Source organism: Globicephala melas, chromosome 19, assembly GCF_963455315.2.
Source record: "Globicephala melas chromosome 19, mGloMel1.2, whole genome shotgun sequence".
In the NCBI taxonomy this organism is placed as follows: Eukaryota; Metazoa; Chordata; class Mammalia; order Artiodactyla; family Delphinidae; genus Globicephala; species Globicephala melas.
This window is the reverse complement of record NC_083332.1, coordinates 9,190,863-9,210,294: the sequence shown is the minus strand read 5'-3', so window position 1 is coordinate 9,210,294 and position 19,432 is coordinate 9,190,863. Positions and strand designations below refer to the sequence as shown.

The window sequence follows — 19,432 nt, the reverse complement described above, 5'->3', positions numbered from 1 at the left end:
AGGCTGGGGTGGGATGTGCGTGAGGATGTCGCGGGCGGAAGACAAGATGGCAGGGGTGTGGTTGGGAGTGGGACCCCTGAGGAGGGATGGGATGTTGGCTGGGTGACACCTTTCTGTGAATGACGGTGTTGCCTGTCCATGTGAGAAATGTAATACAACTGTCTTTGAGTTGTGCCATTGTCTCCAAGTGAGAGAGAGGTGGACGGGGTATGATTTCCTTGGGGCGAATCACCACTGCATGGTAAATCAGGAATGTGACATTCTCAGTAGCAATAATAATGATGATGATAATAATAGTAATAATAATAGCTGTTGTCTATTGAGTGCTTACTATCTGCCAGGCCTGATGCCGTGTGCTTCACATACAATCTCACTGAACCCACACAACAGCCTGGAGACGTGGAGGTGCATCTTACAGTACCCATTTTCCAGATGAGAACACTGAGGCTCAGAGCAGTGAAAGAACTCACCCGAGGGTCCCACACCAAGCACATGACAGTGATGAGAGGAACCCTGGAAGCTCTCATTCTAGGGCTCTTAACCTTGGTGATACTGACTTTGTGTTAACGATCAAGGATCTTGGGAGCAAGGCCTGGCTGCTGTAAGCTACATTTGGGGTGTGAGGTGTGTGTGTGCGGTGGGGAGTTGCTGTTTCTGTGTATATGGGGCTGACAGAGGTGGGAATACAGTCAGGAGTATGGGGGCCATTCTAGTAGCACCTTAAGAGTTATCATCTGCAGGAATTCCCTGGCGGTCCAGTGGTTAGGTCTGAGCGCTTTCACTGGTCAGGGAACTAAGATCCCGCAAGCCACACGGCGTGGCCAAAGAAAGAAAAAGAGGTATCATCCGTACTCAAGGGAGACACTCTGTTACCGTGCCACCAGACTGGGATTATTTGTTTCTCCACTGAGTTCCCAACTGGAGCTTCCATCCAACCTCTTCATTCAAGCCCTCCTGTCCTTAGCGCCTCGTCTCCTTCCCAACGGTGTCTGCCTGCCAGTTACAGCGCCCAGAAGCCAGTTTTAACAGCCACCATCTCCTCTATCAGCCCCTAGGCTGGCACCATGGGTAGGAGCCAATCTGCCCAGGCTGGCACGACTTGCTGCGACACCCTAGAAAGTCCCTTACTCCTCTGAGCCTTGGTTTGCTTGCCTGAAAATGGGGTTCACTATAGAGTCTACCCATGCAATGGAGCCAGCCTCCTGAGTTCAAATCCTGGCTCTGCCTCTTATTAGCTGACTGACCTTGGGCAAGTTAATTAACCTCTCTGTGCCTCAGTGTGTCACCTGTAAGATGGGTAACATAATCAGATTGTAAGGATTATTAAATGATTGGTCCGTGCCCAGTGTTTTCCCTAATACTTTTGGTGCACTGTGGCACCATATCTGGCAGCCATTGTTATAATTTATTATTATTATTTATTTATTATTAGTAGTATCACATCATAGAATGTTGGGAGAATTAAATGAACTATTGCATGTAAGGCAGTAAGCAAGAATACTGGTAGCTGCTGTCATCTGTAACTATTGTTATTTCCCCATTTGGCAGATGGTGACGCTGAAGCTCAGAAAAGGCGTGAGGTTGACCCAGTGTCCCACAGACATGAAAATATTATTGGAAGGAGCCGTCAATTTTGAGATGAAAGTCCTGGACAGTTGCCCAGCCCTGGCCCTGAGGGTTTCTGCAAATGGAGGACTGTCCTTTCGCATCTCTGGGCCTCAGTTTCCCCTGGGAAGAGTCTGGAGGAGAGGGTCCCTAAGGGCTCACCCTAGTTTCCCCACAGCTGAAGGAGGCAGGATGCACAGTGGCTGAGCACATGAGCTCTGGAGCCAGGCAGCCCAGGGCTGGAGAGATCCCAGCTTCCCCACTATGAGCTGTGTGAGTTCGGGCTAGTGGCTTCATTTCGCTAAGCCTCAGTTTTCCTCATCTGCAAAAGCAGCTCAAATCATCTCCCCCAGGGCTGTACTGGGAAATTAACCCGTATCTCAGAGCCTGACTCGTAGTAGGTGTCAAACACTTGGACCTGACTGTCCTGGCAGCATCACAGTTAGGTGGTGCTGCTGTGCTCTGAGTGCTCAGATTTTGAGCATCTCAGCCTCTTTAAGAGAAGGATGAGACCTCCTCCCCTTCCCCCCAGCAGGGGTGGGGCTGGACCTCCAGGCTGGGTTCAGGGACCGCCTGGGTACCCGACCCTTCCTAGGGCTGGGAATGGCAGTGAGGCAGGAAGGAGGCAAGGATGTGGCAGGGACACATTCATGTGTGTGCTGGGGGTGGGGGAGCAGGAAGAAGGACAGGAAACTCCCTCCCACCCCTCCCCCAACTTCCCTTTCCTCCAATTTCTGCTGGACACCCTCACAGGCAGCCAGGGGTTCCCCATTTCCTATCGCACCTGGCCAGGGGCGGCAGGGGGCTGGGACGGGAGGAAGAGATGGCTCCTGTTCATCCAAGGAGAGGAGGTGGGAGGTCCCCACCCCACCCACTACAATGCCCGAGGCCATCCCTTTCCCATCCGGAGGAAAAGGCCAGAGGAAGCTGAGATTTTGGCCAAGGTGACCGCTGGGAAGGGCTTGTCTGTTCTGGGGTCTCCCTCCTTCCAGGGAGCTAATGGGCTGGGCTCTGAGTCCCCTGACAAACCCTACCTCACGGGTAGACATACACCTAGAGTTCCCAGCTTGGCTTTTATTCTCTGGTACACATACCTCTTCACGCACACACAGTGAGGGTCCCTCTTGTCTTACACACACACCCCTTCTGTGTTGTCAAACATGCAGCCATCACACAAACACACACACACACACGCACACACACACACACTCCCTTGTCACACACACACAGAATCATCCCCACACCAACCATTTCACACACAGCCCCTTGTTACACATATACACACACTTGGGTGTCACACATACACCTTCCCTTTTCCCACCCCCTGGGTGTCACATGCACACGTTCCTGCACCCTGTCACATGGGTCCCCATCCTTCCCTTTCCTTGTTACACACCCTCATGAATTTCACCACAGAGCCCCAGTCTCTCCCCTGTCATACACCCACCTTCCCTTGTTGCACACACCCCCTCTGATGTCACCATTGCACACCTCCGTGTGTCACACCCAGCCACAGCCTCTCTGGAGTCACGCCCACACTCTTTTCTTGTCATATACCCACACCAGCTTCTCCTGGTCCCACCCCACCCGGGACACGCCTGTGTCACACACACTGAACTGCCATCCTCTGATCCACACAGCCTCTCATGGCTCACACCCAGAGCCGGCCCATTCGGCAGCCCACACACACCTCCTTGCATGTCACACACACCCTCTCACTCATGTGTCACACTCTGCCACAGTCCCCTCTGGAGTGACATGCACTCACTTGTCACATATACCCCTATGGGGGTCTCAAACACGGAGCCCAGCCCCTCTCACCCTCTCATCTCTTACACACACACACACACCCTCCTTCCTGTCATATCCATGATCCCTAATGTCACATATCCAGGCCTTACAGGGCTCACACGCACACACGAACACACACACACACCTGTCCCAGCCACACATTCTCTCACTGAGCTTTACACACCCACCCTTTCCTCCATGTCACCCAACACACCCACCTAGCTTGTCCCCACGCAAAATCCCGCCCATAGCCCACACATGCCTCCCTCCGGGACAACCCTTGCTCAGGACATCCCCAGGGAGGGAGGCTGGGAAGCTCCGGGTCCACAGGCCTCCTCAGCTTCTTCCCCTCCCCCCGCCAGGACACGCCAGCCCGGGAACACCCCTGCCCCGAAAGGGTCACATCACACACCCCTCAAGGACACAGAGACACCCGATCGGAGGCACCCACGCCCCCCATCCTTTGCGCGCCCCCAAGGACACTTACCACCCCCTCCCCCCCAAGTCCTCTCAACGCAGACAAAGCTCCCAGCCCAGGGCCGCGGCGAGAGGGGGAAGGGGGCCTGTTCCCTCCCCAACTCCCCTCTCCGTTCCCCAGTCTAGGGAGGGGCGCCCTTCCCCTCCCCAGAGCCCTTGCACCTGCCATTTGGGGGGGAGGAGGCTGGAGAAAGGCGCGGCCCCCTGCCCGCTCCCCCACCCGGAGCCGCAGCCCTTTCTCACCTCCCGTGTTGCTGCGCTTGGTGCAGACCACCTCGGGGGGCGTTTCGAGGGGCCTTTTGCGGGAATCCGGGGCCTCGGGCTCCATGGGGGGGGCCTGGGGCGGCGGCTGCTGCTGCTGCGGCGGCTGCGGCGGCGGCGGCGGCGGCTGCTGTGGCGGCGGCGACGGCTGCTGGGGAGGCTGGGGTTGCGGCGGCGGCGGCGGCGGCGGGGGCGGCGGCGGCTGCGGGGCCGCGGAGGCCGTGAAGAGGCCGTGCACCGCGCCGGCGGCCATCATCCTCATGGTGGGGGGGGCTGGGGGACGGGGGAGAGGGAGGGGGAGGGAAGGGGATGTGGGAGGGGGAGGGGGCGGTGGCGGAGGGATGGGGGAGGGGGAACCCCGGAGAGGGGAGGAGGGAGGGAGCTGCTTCTGGGGGGCTGACAGAGCCTGGAGAGCGGATGTGAGCGGGACGGGAAGGAAAAGGGGGTCTCGGATAGGGCCCAGAGAGAACTGAGGGGTGGGGTCTCTCTCAAGATTACGGAGGCCGGGGGACTGGCCGCGCCACTGTGGGGGACGGGACCCCCTTCTTTGCTCCCCGGGGCAGAGGGCCTAGCCCCCCAGACCCTGCCCGGGGCGGGGGGCCGGAGGAACGGGGCCGGAGATGGGAGGCGGAGGCGGCCGCTAGTGGGGACCCGGGGGGCGGCGAGCGCGGGCGGCAGCGGTGGCTGGGCTGGCGGTGGCTGCTGGCCCGAGCATCTTCTTCCCGGAGGCTCCCACAGCGGCCTGGCCCCTCCCACCCGCGCAAGGTCACGCCCATGCAGGTCAGGGCCACGCCCTTCGACGCCCCATTGGCCTGTCCTTGAATCCTGGACCACGCCCCCAGAGTTGACTACGCCCCTCCCCGCAGCTACGCGAGGGACCAGGCTCTCCCAGGCTGCAATAACCCTGGGCTCCTCCAGTTTCCCCACCCCTCGCCTGTAATGAGCGTTTATTGAACAAGTACTTACCATGTGCCAGGTCCGGTTCTAATTACCATGTGCCAGGTCCGGTTCTAAGTAAGCACGTCACAAACATTATCACATTTAATTCCTAGAGCAACCAATTCTGTGAGGTACTCATGTTACCCCCGTTTTACAGATGAGGAAACTGAGCCTCAGCCACTTGACATCACTTGGTTGCTAAAAGAAATCCCACTTCACATATCTCGCATCCCCGACAGCTGAGAAATTGCTCCTCAAATCTTTCATCTATCCCTTGAAGAATCGACACAGAGTTACTGCAAGGGCTTAGGGGATTGAGTTCAATGAACACCTGACTTACAAAATGTAGTGCTTGAGCCTAGCACCCAACTGCCACTCAATTCAATCAATGGCACTTATGAACCTACAGAGTGCCAGGCACTGTCCCAAACACTGGGATACAACAGGGGACTAAACAGTCTTGGCCCTTAAAGAGTAAGTATTACTATTCACGTCATTAAGAAAACCTGATTTTCATATGACAGATGGAGGCCCAGGAATGTGGAATGTAGCTTGTCCAAGGGTGTATAGGTAGACAGAGGGAAAACTGGGATTCAAACATAGGCCAAGCTTAATTTCAGAGCCCAAAGTCACTGGAAGTAGGGGCCCCTTCCTTAGAATGGATCATTGCTAATATTTAATTTTGTCTAATACATGAATTTCCTTCTCCCTGGATTTCTGGTCTCCAAGGATTCTTTTTCCTTCCTAGGTCAGCCAGAGGCAAGATTAGGCTCAGAGGGGGCCTGGATGGGGGTAATTGTGGCAGCTGGGGGGCCCCTCCCTCTGCTCCACCCCACTCCTGTCCCTCCCTTGCCACGCTCTCAGGTCCCCAGGATGGGGAGGGTAGCAGATGGCCTGGGGTGGATGGGGTGGCCGCCCATCTGTCCCCTCCCCCCCATTGTCCCCAGAGTCAAAGGGGATGGGAGGGGGTTGTGGTCCACTGCAGTCTGGATCCTCCCCCTCCATCTTCTTGGAGGGAGCTGAGGAGCTGGTTGCCATGGAGACAGAGAAGAGGCAGAGGGATGCAGGGAGATACTGGGGTCAGGCAGAGATCCACACCTTAGACCTTCGAGTCACATGTAGTCACACCACACAGGTATATATATCCCAACATCCGTGGAGTAAGGTGTGAAATTCCCCCCAACACACACAGAGTCACACAGGTCCCCCTGCAGACACACAGGTGCACACTCAACAATTTTACACAGGCACACTCTAATGTATGAAGAAGACTCACAGGGAATAGGCATACGCACACATACACACACACCCATAATGCATTAGGCACATTCACAAAGCCACGCCACAGGTTCTTATGCACGAATAGAAACATAATCTAATATCTGAGTATGTCCCAGGTGCACCTATTCAGAGCCAAAACAAATCCACACTTGGCCACACACATAATGAGAATTTACACGTACAGGATCAAAGCTACAAGACATACACAACCTATGTTACATAAGGCATACATGTTAGTGACGTGATAGACAGACTGACAAACAGACTCAATTGTGTCTTCCACACTAATTGCGGAATCACACACATTTAGATGCATGACCCACGTAGACTAATGCACAAAATGCATGGGACCTCGCAGGCCACTCAGCAACCCACACAGCACACATGGAGTCAGGGTGCTGCTCGGCCCCCACCCTCAAGTCATGCCTGCAGCCCCAGTTCCACACACACACCCCAAGCCCTCCCATTTGGACACACACAACAGCACGGTCGGTCACGCACTCACACTCACACACAAACACAAACCTCCTCCTAGATATTTTTAAACCCAGGCTAGTTCTGCTGCTATGGCAACCGCCCCAAACCCATTGCCATAGCAACACAACGTCAGCCTTCCAAGCACCAAATCCTGGGGGATTGCAGGGCCCCAATCAGAGGCCGGTGCAGGGGGAGGCTGCACCCTCTGCCATCATCTGTGCCACCTCAGTACCCCCACCCTAGAGCCTTTAGGGAAGCAGTCACCCTAGGCTGGTCAGGGGCTGGAACCAGGGATACAAGACCCCCAGACTGAGCTGGAGACAGGGGCAGCTCTCGACTTGCTTTCTCCTCCTGCCCCCCCAGAGCTTTATGGAGGGGCTCATGGGACAAAAGTCAGCCTGTACTGGACACACACAAGCCTGGCTTTGAAACCTGGCTCTGCCATTTACAGGCTGTGTGACTTGGGCACGTCTTTACCCTCTCTGAGTCTCCTGTTCCTTAATTCGGAAAATGTCGTTGCTGCTGATACTAACATCCCGAAGGACTATTGTGACTAGGTGGTTAAAAGCCCAGGCAGGTCTGCATCTAAATTCTGACTGTCCTGCTTCCTAGCTGTGCGAACTCAGGCAAGGGCCTCCCTTTCTCCGCGACAAACTTCGGGGGCAAATAGTAGTCTAATTACATAGAGATGTTGGGAAGATTCCCAACCAAGGGGTGTGGCCACTGATCTAAGAACTTTACACTTATCTCAACTTATTTAAGTCTTGAGCATGGCTTTATGGGTAGTTACTATTATTATTCCTATTTTGCAGTAAAGGAAACAGGTTCAGCGAGCTTGCCTCGGATCACACAGCTACAAAGTTTTGAAGCATGAGATTTGAACCCAGACAGTCAAAGGTGCATCCTTAGCCATTTCTCTCTCTTGCCTCTCAAAGAGGGGAGTTTGGAGAAGAGTGATAGAATGGTGGATTCTTGGAAATGCTTTCTGGCCTCGGTTTTCTAGCCTGCAAAATGGGGGTTCAACCAGTACTGCTGGCTGGGATGTTGAAGGATCTCTGAGTCAGCTTGCACCTGGAGGCTCTGGGGATGAGCTGGCACAGCTGAGTTCTTTGTGCAGGTGGGGAGCAGACTAGGAGGGGCAGGGCCAGCGGGCGAGTGAGCAGGCTCAGGGAGGGAGGTTGGCTGGGACTCAGGCTCTGCTCTCCTCCTTCCCAGCCTGGTGACCTCAGGCATGGGCTTTCTCCAGTATGAGCCTCAGTCTCACCATCTGTCAACTGGGAATCATTAACAATGCTTGGGGTGTGGCCGGGTGTCCAAGACCAAAGCAGGTAAAATCACTTGGCATGGGTCCCAGCAAAGAGAGAAATCTAAGCTGATATTAACATCATCCATCCAGTCTGTACATGGGATTTAGGAGAGGTGGGTCTGTGTAGCGCAGGGTTTGGCAAAATGTTTTGACCCACAATAAGAAATACATTTACATCATGATTCCAAGACATATGACACTGAAACAAAAGTTTCTTTTTTTTAAAATTTTATTTGTATTTTGGCTGCGTTGGGTCTTCCTCGCGAGGGCTTTCTTTAGTTGCGGCAAATGGGGGTTACTCTTCGGTGCGGTGCGTGGGCTTCTCATTGCGGTGGCTTCTCTTGTTGCGGAGCACGGGCTCTAGGCGCACAGGCTCAGTAGTTGTGGTGCAAGGGCTCAGTTGCTCCACAGCATGTGGGATCTTCCCGGACCAGGGATCAAATCCATGTCCCCTGCATTGGCAGGCAGATTCTCAACTACTGCGCCACCAGGGAAGTCCCCAAAAGTTTCTTGAAATCATACTTCACCTATACCTTAGTCTATACTATGTCTATACTATGTGCACAGACTCTGATCTAGTCTAGGCTATTGAAAAATGCTCGTCGATTTCACAGTCCACTAACCAGTTGTGACACGCAGTATGAAAAACCCTGGAGTGGAGGTTATGAGGTGGAATCCTGGAATCATTGGAGGATTTTAAGCAGGGGAGTGACATGGGCATCAAAGGGGCAATGGAGGGGAAGGAGCCAGCCTGGGGGCTGGGATTGAGCCAGAACAGACTCCAGGGAGGAGGGGTTCTTTGCCTGGACCCCAGTAGGGGCAGGAGAGATGGAAGGGTGTGATCAGAACCCAACGTACGGGGCTTCCCTGGTGGCGCCGTGGTTAAGAATCCACCTGCCAATGCAGGGGACACAGGTTCGAGCCCTGGTCCGGGAAGATCCCATGTGCCGTGGAACAACTAAGCCCGTGAGCCACAACTACTGAGCCTGCGCTCTAGAGCCTGCAAGCCACAACTACTGAAGCCAGTGAGCCACAACTACCGAAGCCCGTGTGCCCAGAGCCCGTGCTCAACAGGAGAAGCCACCACAATAAGAAGCTCGCGCACCACAATGAAGAGTAGCCCCCGCTTGCCGCAACTAGAGAAAGCCCGTGTGCAGCAACGAAAACCCAATGCAGCCATAAATAAATTAATTAATTAAATTAAAAAAAAGAACCCAACATACAGAGCAGTTAACGCAGGGTATAGCACACAATGTATAGTAGCTACAAGTGTCAACCCTAAAGGCAGATCCTCACTCATCCACCTGACAAAAAAAATGTTTTGAGCACTTACTATATGTTGGGCATTGTTCTAGGCACTGGACATATGGCAGTAAACAAAACAGACACAAATTCCTGACCTCATGAGCTCACATTCTGGAGGTAGACAATAAACAAGCAAAAGAAGTAAAACATAGTCTGTTTGATGATGGTAAATGCCGTGAAGAAAAATACATTAAGGAAGGGGGATGAGGGATTGGGGTGCAGGGGAATGGAGGGAGGCTGCAGTTTGTTTTTCGTTTGTTTGTTTGTTTGTTTTGTCCGAGCAACGCAGCTTGTGGGATCTTAGTTCCCCGGCCAGGGACCGAACCTGGGCCCTCAGCAGTGAGAGTGTGGAGTCCTGGACCACTGGACCACCAGGGAATTCCCTGCAATTTTAAACAGAGTGACAAGGAAGGCTTCGCTTGAGGGGGTGACATTTGAGCAGAATATGAAGGAGGTTGGGGAGTGGGCCATATGGGTCTCTGGGGGAAGAGCAGGTGCAAAGGCCCTGAGGCTGGAGTGCACCTGGTCTGTTGGAGGAAGAAGGAGGAGCCCAGGGAAGCTAGAGAAGCGTGGGGAGGGGAGAGCAGGAGGGATGAGGCCAGAGAGTTAGGCAGAGAACACACTGTATCTGCCTTGAGGGCCACTGTAAAGACTTAGCTTTGACTCTGAGTGAGATGGGCAGCTTGGGAGGGTTTTGAGGAAAGATCTCAGTTGACTTAGGCTTTATCACAAGATCCTTCTGGCTGCACGTGAAGAACACTATGTGGGGGGCTGGGGTAGAAGTAAGGAGCCCAATGAGGAGGTGAGAAGTGCTGGTGGCTGGACCAGGGCGGTAGATAGCAGTGCAGCTGGGGAGACGTCACTGGAGTCCTAGTTCTTCCATGTGACTCTGGGCAAACCATTTCACCTCTCCAGAGCCTCAGTTTCCCCATTTACAAATGGGAGTGATGATAAAGCACTCACCTCTCAGGGCTCCTGTCTGGTCTCCGTGTGGCAGAGCATGAATAGCCCTTGACACAGAATGTGTACTCAACAAACATTGCCTGCCATTGTCATTGATATCCTCCAGGCTCCCAGACCAGGGAGGTTCCGTGTCCTGTCCAGTGGGGCAAGGATGGGCTTTGGGAAAGAGGATGAAGAGAGGAGGTCTGATCTTGAGTGATGATCTTATATTTATCTGATCCTGGGTATATTTGAGTCAGAGAATCTTGGAGCAAAAATTCTTGTGCTGAGGGTCTTTTATTCCTAATAGCCTTTTTTGTAGTATGGGGAAATGAAGACCTGGAGAACAGTTGTATCTTGTCCAGGAGCCCACAGTGAGTTGGGGGCTGAGCCAGGGCTAGACTCCATCCCCCTCTCCTGTCTCTCAAGCATGTGTTCACGATCCTGGCTGCCTCCTTGGTGATCATGGCATCTGACCACATCCCCTCCTCCCCCCACGCCCGCCAAGCCTCAACATCTTCCTATGACTTCCTACTGCCTCTGGGATAAATTCCAAACTCTCCCAGTCGCTCGGGCCAAAAACCTTGCATTCGCCCTTGACACCCCCTCTTTCCCTCACACCCACATCCAATCCATCAGCAAACTTTTGCTGCGGCACCTTTAAATTCCAAGTCTGACCCCGTCTCGCCACCTCTAACAACATCATCAAAGTCCAGGCCCCCATCGGCTCCCATCTGGACTCCCACAGGGGCCCCTTTCCTGGGATCCTGGCTTCTGCCCTTACCTATCCTTTTGACAGCAGCTGAGCCATCCTTAAAAATGGCAAGTCAGATCAGACACTGTGCTGTATGCAAGAGAAACAAAAATGGGGTATCTGTAAGAACACTGAGGGACGATATAGATTTCTTGCCTTAGGCCTGGTGGGGGGAGAAGTTTTCTTTGCATCTTTCCACCGCGTGTGGTTGGGGAAACCGAGGCATCAAGAGGTTAAGTCACTTGCAGCAGAGCTTGGAATTGAACTCTGACAGCCTGGCTGATGAAGCTACCCCCTTAACTTTATCACACTGCCTCTCTTCCTCAGGAGTTCTTCTCTTTTCAGTTGAATTTCTAGGTACACCCTCACCCCTTCCATGGTACAACCACCCCCCCTCCCTGGGAACTTCCATGCTTCTCGAGCTTAGAACCACCAGTGCATAGGCTGAAACTGATTCTACACAACCGCCTTTGGTGGAATTTTTTTTTTTTTTTTTTTCTTTTTGCGGTACGCGGGCCTCTCACTGCTCTGGCTTCTCCCGTTGTGGAGCACAGGCTCCGGACGCGCAGGCTCAGTGGCCATGGCTCACTGGCCCAGCCGCTCCACGGCATGTGGGATCTTCCCAGACCGGGGCACGAACCCGTGTCCCCTGCATTGGCAGGCGGACTCTCAACCACTGCGCCACCAGGGAAGCCCGGTGGAATTTAATTTTAGTAATTTCCCCCCTTCATCTGCCCGCTCCCATAGGCACCCACTCTAGCGTGCTTAATTTGGGGCCCCCAGTCCTTCTATTCTTTTACAAAGATCCCTATGTATCCTTAAGGTCAGTCTTGTTGTCTGTGTTTTAAATTTGCAAAAATGTCACTGAGCGAAGAAACTCATTATCTTTCTTTCTTTGTGTGTGTGTGTGTTTTGTTTGTTGTTTGTTTGTTTTGAGAGCTCTCGATGTGGCTGTGCTTATTTCTAGCTCCTGAGGAGTGAGTCTTATAGACTCTGGAGAGGCTGCCTGGGTTCAAGTCCCAGCCCGGCTGCCCACTAGCTGAATGACCTTGGGCAAGTTACTGAACTTCTCTGGGCTTTGGTTTCTCTATCTGTAAAACGGGGGTTGTTAAATCATGGTACCTTTCTCACAGGATCGTTGCAAGCTGACATCTTAAAGCATTTAGGAAGCATTATTAAGCATGGCATGAATGTCAGCTTCTACCTCTTATACTACTGTGGGATGTTCCAGGATATATTTTCCATTCCACTTATTTAAAAATTTATTTTATTGAAGTATTGCTGATTTACATTCCATTTTTTGAGACTTAATGATGGACATCAAATTCTTTCCAACTCTTTGCTACCTAAACTCCATTCAAGGCTCATCCTCATACACATCTCATTTGGACAGTGGGGAAACGAGGTTATCCGGCATCCTCAAATTTTTTTTTTTTTTTTGGCGGTTCGCGGGTCTCTCACTGTTATGGCCCCTCCCGTTGCGGAGCACAGGCTCCGGACGCGCAGACTCAGCGGCCATGGCTCACGGGACCAGCTGCTCCGCGGCATGTGGGATCTTCCCGGACCGGGACACGAACCTGTGTCCCCTGCATCGACAGGCGGACTCTCAACCACTGCGCCACCAGGGAAGCCCCATCCTCTGATTTAATTTCTCAAAGTATTGTCAGATTGTTGTCTGGAAAGGATACACCTATTCATACTTCAGTGCCCAATGACCTGCTCTTCCACATACTTCTCCAGAACTTGGTGTTCTTAGACTGTCTAATTTTGGCCAATCTAATGGATTTGAAAGTATTGCTGGGCTTCCCTGGTGGCGCAGTGGTGAAGAACCCACCTGCCAATGCAGGGGACACAGGTTCAAGCTCTGGTCCGGGAAGATCCCACATGCCACAGAGCAACAAAGCCCGTGCGCCACAACTACTGAACCTGAGCTCTAGAGCCTGCATGCCACAACTACTGAAGCCCATGCGCCTAGAGCCCGTGCTCCGCAACAATAGAAGCCACCGCAGTGAGAAGACCGCGTGCAGCAACGAAGACCCAACGCAGCCAAAAATAAATAAATAAAATAAATAAATTTATTTTAAAAAAAGAAAGCATTGTTTTATATACTTTCTTATGTAGATCAATGAAGCTTCTCTGGGTTGCTTTAGTTTGCATCTCCGCTCAGAATTACTACAAACTTACGTGTGTGTGTGTGTGTGTGTGTGTGTGTGGTTTTGAATGCTAACACTTTAATATTTTAGCCACTGTCACAGTAAACAAGGGAACATAATAGTACCTCCTTCCTATATCGTGATGATAATTGCCACTGTTTATTATATGTTTACTACATGGCAGGCACTTGGCTAAGGACTTTACCTGTATTAACTCATTTATTCTTCACAAAAACACTATGAGGCACATGCTCCTGGTATCACCCCCGTTTTACAGATGAGAAAACTGACGCACAGAGAAACTGGCTAGAAGGAGCAGAGCTGGGATTCAGACCCAGGCAGACACGCTCATTCACCACCTCACTACCTCTGAATGAGACGATGCACGAAAAATACCTGAGGCTTAATGAAGGCTCTGAATTATCACAGCTGTAAAAATTTTACAAATTCTTACAAATTTGTAAAATTTTACATTTTACCAATATAGTAATAACAGCATGTCACATTAAAAAAAAATCATGTTAGGGCTTCCCTGGTGGCGCAGTGGTTGAGAGTCCGCCTGCCGATACAGGCGACACGGGTTAGTGCCCCGGTCCAGGAAGATCCCACGTGCCGCGGAGCAGCTGGGCCCCTGAGCCATGGCCGCTGAGTCGACGGCGCGTCCGGAGCCTGTGCTCCGCAACGGGAGAGGCCACAACAGTGAGAGGCCCGCGTACTGCAAAAAAAAAAAATCATGGTAGAATGTGTGAAACCCGGAAGGGACTCACCTGGACCTCTGTTCCACCATCCTGTAAAGGGATAAGGTTGGACAGAATCCTCATCCCTATTCGTTTCACAGTCCCTCTGTCTTCCCAAATCAAAGCACTTATAGCTATTACAGTTGCCTTCCTTTCCAGCACTCACCAGGTACCAGGTTCTCTTCCTAGCTTTTATGTGAATGAAATTGCAGGCAATTCTCACCTTACTCTCCTTCTCATCTGCCATGTGCCTGTACCTGCTGAATGTGGCTGGGCAAAGAGACACACTGCAGTGAGCCTGAGTTTACCGTAATTTCATGCCTGGAAGCCCCCCTCATGCCCATTCACTCTCCCACATTCCTAGAAGCATATTTCACACCTTCTCCTCCCTCCTTCAAACTCAACCACCTCCTCTGTGTCCTCACTCTCACCCTTGACCCTGCTCCTGTTTTAAATCCATCAGAAGAGAACTTCCGCAGATTCCCAACATATTTATCCCAGCTACCTGTACCAGAGACCCTATTCTCAGCCTTCCCTCCTGCTAATGATGGGAACCACTCCTAGCCAAGGCCACTTCTTCACGTGTGCACTACATCCCATCCCCTCTTGCCTACTCAGGGATGTAAATCAAGCAATTCTCTCCTCTCCTGTATCATCAATTCTCCCCTCTCTTCTGGATCATTCCCACTGGTGTAAAAACACAGTGTAATACAAACAAACTTTATTAACCCCGTCTAGCTGCAGCTCCAATGATGTGCTGCTTTTTACAACAACAAAACCCGCCAAAAAAGTTATCTGTACTAATATCTCCAATTCCTTTCCTTCAGTCCTTCTTGAATCACTCCGGTTAGGGTTTGGCTCCCCCACTTGGCCAAATCACCCCTTGAGGTTATCAGGAACCTCCCTATGGCTCAATTTAATAGTTCAGTGCCCTGCCCACACGTTACTTGAGCCTTCTCTCAGACGGTCACACCCTCTTCCTAGGTTTATTTTCATCCCTTGACTTCTAAGACACCCCACTCTCATGAATTCCCTCCTATCTCAGTGCTGTTCCTTCTCAGACTCCTTTGTTGTTTCTTCCTCATCTTTGGGGTCTTTAAACATTGGAGGGTCTTGGGGCTCAGTCTTTGGTCCTCTTCTCTTTTTTTCTCTCCACTCACTCCTTTGGGGATGGCCTCCCCAAATCATTCATCTATCTATCTATCTACTTACCTATCTATCTATCTAGGTTGGACCTCACCCTTGAATTCAGACTCATCTATTCAGCTACCCTCTCAACACTTCCACTTGGAAATCTATTAGGTACCTCAATGCATCCAAAACCGAACTCTCGATCCCCACTCTTCCCCTGCCTCCCGCACCTGCTATTCATCTAATCTCAATAAATGGAAACTTCATCTTGGCAGCTTCTCAGCTCAAAAACCTTGCAATCATTTCTGACTCCCCTTTCTCTTCCTCCCAACACCCAATCCATCAGCAAATTCTGTCAGCTCTACCTTTAGAATAGATGCAGATTCTAACCACGTCTTTCCACCTCCACTGCTACCACCCTCAGAAAAGCCACCATCATCTCTTGTTTGAATGATTTTTTGGTAATCTTTTGCTTAAAAAATTGTTTTATTGAGGTGAAAGCCACACACCATAAAATTAACCATTTTAAAGGGCACAGACCAAAGGCATTTCATACATTCACAATGTGGTGAAAACATCATCTCTATTTAGTTCCAAAACATTTTCATCCTCCCCAAAGGAGACCCCACACCCATTAAATGATTCCCCATTCCCCTCCTTTCCAACCCCCAACTCCAGTCCCTGGCACTGCTAATCTGCTTTCTGTCTCTATGATTTGCGTATTCTGGACATTTCATACAAACGGAATCATACAATATGTGACCTTTTGTGTCTGGCTTCTTTCACTTAACACAGTGTTTCAGGGTTCATCCATGTTGTAGCATGGATCAGTACTCCGTTCCTTTTTATAGCTGAATAATACTCCATTGTATGGATAGATCGTATTTTGTTCATCCTTTCATCTATTGAGAGACACTTGGGTTGTTAACACCTTTTGGTTATCATGAATGGTACTGCTATGAAGACTCATGGAAAGTATTTGTTTGAACACAAGTTTTCAGTTCTCTCGGGTATATACCTAGGAGTGAAATTGCTGGGTCATTAGATAATTGTATGTTTAACTTTATGAGGAACTGCCAAAATGTTTTTCCCAGATTGTACCATTTTATCTCATTGGAATTATTCTAACAGCCTATTCTTGTTTTTTTTTTTTTTTTTAAATGCAGTACGCGGGCCTCTCACTGTTGTGGCCTCTCCCGTGCGGAACACAGGCTCCGGACACGCAGGCTCAGCGGCCATGGCTCACGGGCTCAGCCGCTCCGCGGCACGTGGGATCTTCGCGGACCGGGGCACGAACCCGTGTCCCCTGCATCGGCAGGCGGACTCTCAACCACTGCGCCACCAGGGAAGCTCTAACAGCCTATCCTTAACAGAGTATGACTGCTCAAGACATGAGTAAAATTATGCCCCTGCTGCCCTCCACCTTCAGTGGGTCCCTTCTCACTCACAGCAAAGACCTCACAATGGCTTTTAAGACCCTACACAACTTGGCTTCTGGATCCCTCCCAGACTTCTTCTACCACATTCCCAGTCACTCAATATTGACCTCCTCACTGTTCTTTTTTTTTTTTTAAAGATTTTATTTTTTATTTATTTTTAATTTTTGGCTGTGCCGCATGTGGGATCTTAGTTCCCCAACCAGAGATTGAACCCGTGTCCCCAGCAGCGGAAGTGCCACGTCTTCACCACTGGACCATCAGGGGAGTCCCCTCACTGTTCTTTAAATGCATCAGGCATGCTCCCAACCTCAGGGCCTTTGCACTCACTGTTTCCTTTTCCTGGCATGCTCTACCCCTGGACCACAAGGCTGGTTCCTTCACTTACTTCCGGTCTCTGCTCTAAGCCAGCTTTGCTGAGACACTTCTCTGACCATCCTGTCCCCTTTACTCTGCTTTATTTTCTCCACAGCACTTATCACCACCTGACATTTATTTATTTGCATTTTATTGTTTGTCTCCCTTTCACTAGAGCATGGGCTTTTTCTGCCTGTTCACTGAGGTACCTACTCTCAGCACATAGTGTCTGGAATATAAAAAAGTGCCTGGAATATAGCAGGTGTTTAGTAAACAGTTGATGAATGAATGAATGCACTGAACTCCATTTACAGATGAAGAAAGCGAAGCTCACAGAAGACGTATGGCTTATGGACAGTCCCAAGCTGGTAAGAGGAAGCCTTGAGAGATTTTTTTTTTCCATATGCTTTGGGATTCTAATCCAGGTCTCTCTGATTGCAAACCCCCAAGTTCTTTTTTTTTTTTTTTTTTTTTTTTTTTTGGCGGTATGCGGGCCTCTCACTGCTGTGGCCTCTCCCGTTATGCACAGGCTCAGCGGCCACGGTTCATGGGCCCAGCTGCTCCGTGGCATGTGGGATCTTCCCGGACCGGGGCACAAACCCGTGTCCCCTGCATCGGCAGGCAGATTCTCAACCACTGCGCCACAAGGGAAGCCCCCCACCCCCACAAGTTCTTAATAGGACTCTTTAGTGGACTTTATGTCGGGGCCTCCTAATAACCCCAAATGTTAGTCTTTTAGCAATACTCAATCTATAGGTGGGAAAACTCACACCCAGAGAGGGAGGGGGGCCCACAGCCAGTTGGTGGCAGTGTCAGGATGAGCTATTATGCTTCAGGGCAGGATTTCTGGCATTAGCCTCTGGCACACAGTGGACATTCAATTCAATAGATGCATGATGACAGGTATTCAGAGTGGATTTATAGTAAAGCTCACATAAGCTTCAGGGCCCCTGATTTGCATAGGCCCTTCCATGGCCCTAGCAAGGTGTTCCTGTGGGCTGATGTTTTTGTAAGATTTGCAAAAGGAAGGTATTTAAAATGCAGCTGGTTAAGACCACTGGTTTTTCCCAGTTCTATGTCCCCCTGTTGCATTTCTCTCTACCACCGGTGGGGCTGGAGTCACCTTGGTTACTGGTGGGATCTAGGTGAGGGGAAGGTGAGTTGAGGATACATTTAGGTCGGGTTCCATGGGATGTTCTGATGTGGTTCATAGACACTTTCAGCTGTACTTAAATTACCTAACTAGTTGTCCTGGTGTCTGGAATGGCTTCCAGAATAATCTTATTGTCCAGGGTGCTAACTGACTAGTTACAAGGCCAGTCTGTTGTGGTATGAATGGTCCTCTAGTGGTCTACTCCAGAAGCACCTGCATAATGAAAGGGAGTCAAGAATTAAAAGGACTGAGCTAGAAGCTAGTCTGTGGAAACATCTTCCGAAACATGTAGCTTACATGAGTTAAACTTTATGAAAGTTTTCACAAATTTCCAAAAAACTTAGATGACATCACCAATACTGACTTGTGAAGCTGAACTTTTTCTAAATGATAATGACTAAAAAAAGTTCCATCAAGTATGCTAGAGGAAAGATAATTTACTTTTCTCTTCTCTCTGCAGATCAGGATATTATGAAATAAGTATAAGCAGCCAGAAAAGTAGGAAACATACCACAGAGGTGTGTCAGGTAGTAAGTTAATAAAAACATTACCTTATCTTTGGGGATTTTGCAATGTTTGTGGTATTTGTCAGCTCTTTTAAATATGTACCATTTAAAAGTAACAATAACAATATTAAAAGTACAATAACAATTATTTCATATCATATTCTAAGTAAATTTTCATGTTCATACCCAGTTTTGTGTTAGTGATTTTGTATTCCTTTTCTTAAAGAACGATCCCCGCCCCTACTCCCCCATCAAATTCTATAAACTGTATCGTCCCTATTGATGACTCATAAGCCAAAATAGGGGTAGTTTTCAAGCTGTGTGATCCCAGGCCAGTGGCTGTACCTCTCTGAGCCTGTTTCCTTAGTGGCAAAATGGGGATCATAATAGCCCCTACATTGCATGGTTACTGCTAACTATCAATAAGCCAAGGCCTGCAAACTGCTAAGTGCAGGCTTGGAACGCACTGAACGATGATAAATCTCAACCAGTCTTCAGGAACGTTTCCGCATCTTCTGTACCCTCAGCCAAGACGTTCCTCTGCGCAGGCGCGTCCTCCAGCCTGCCCCTCCGCGTGGGCGTGGCCTGCTCTGCCGCAGGGGGTTATGGGCGGAGTCAAAGAGCTACTTCCGGGATTCCCTCCCCTCTCAGAGGAACAACCTTCTTTGTATGACTGGCAGTAGTTACCGGCCAGTAGTGATTGGAGAGAAGACTGACGACCCGACCCATTTCGGAGCCTCTCTTCTGAGTTGGCCAATTGCAAGCATTGGAGGGCGGGTTCTTCTCTGGGGCGGGTTATAGTGACGGGCGTCTGTTTTGAC

General features: G+C 50.6%; 1 protein-coding gene across 1 annotated transcript in view; it reads right to left on the bottom strand.

Annotated features, from left to right (window-relative positions):
• The window catches only part of NOVA2 (NOVA alternative splicing regulator 2), a 30,689-nt gene extending 26,435 nt beyond the window's left edge, over positions 1 to 4,254 (bottom strand). Inside the window, exon 1 of the mRNA XM_030873846.2 lies at positions 4,117 to 4,254. Coding sequence (XP_030729706.2) covers positions 4,117 to 4,201 — 85 coding nt within the window. The 5' untranslated portion in view covers positions 4,202 to 4,254. The remainder of the gene's footprint in view (positions 1 to 4,116) is intronic.
• Between the last annotated feature and the right edge of the window lie 15,178 nt (positions 4,255 to 19,432).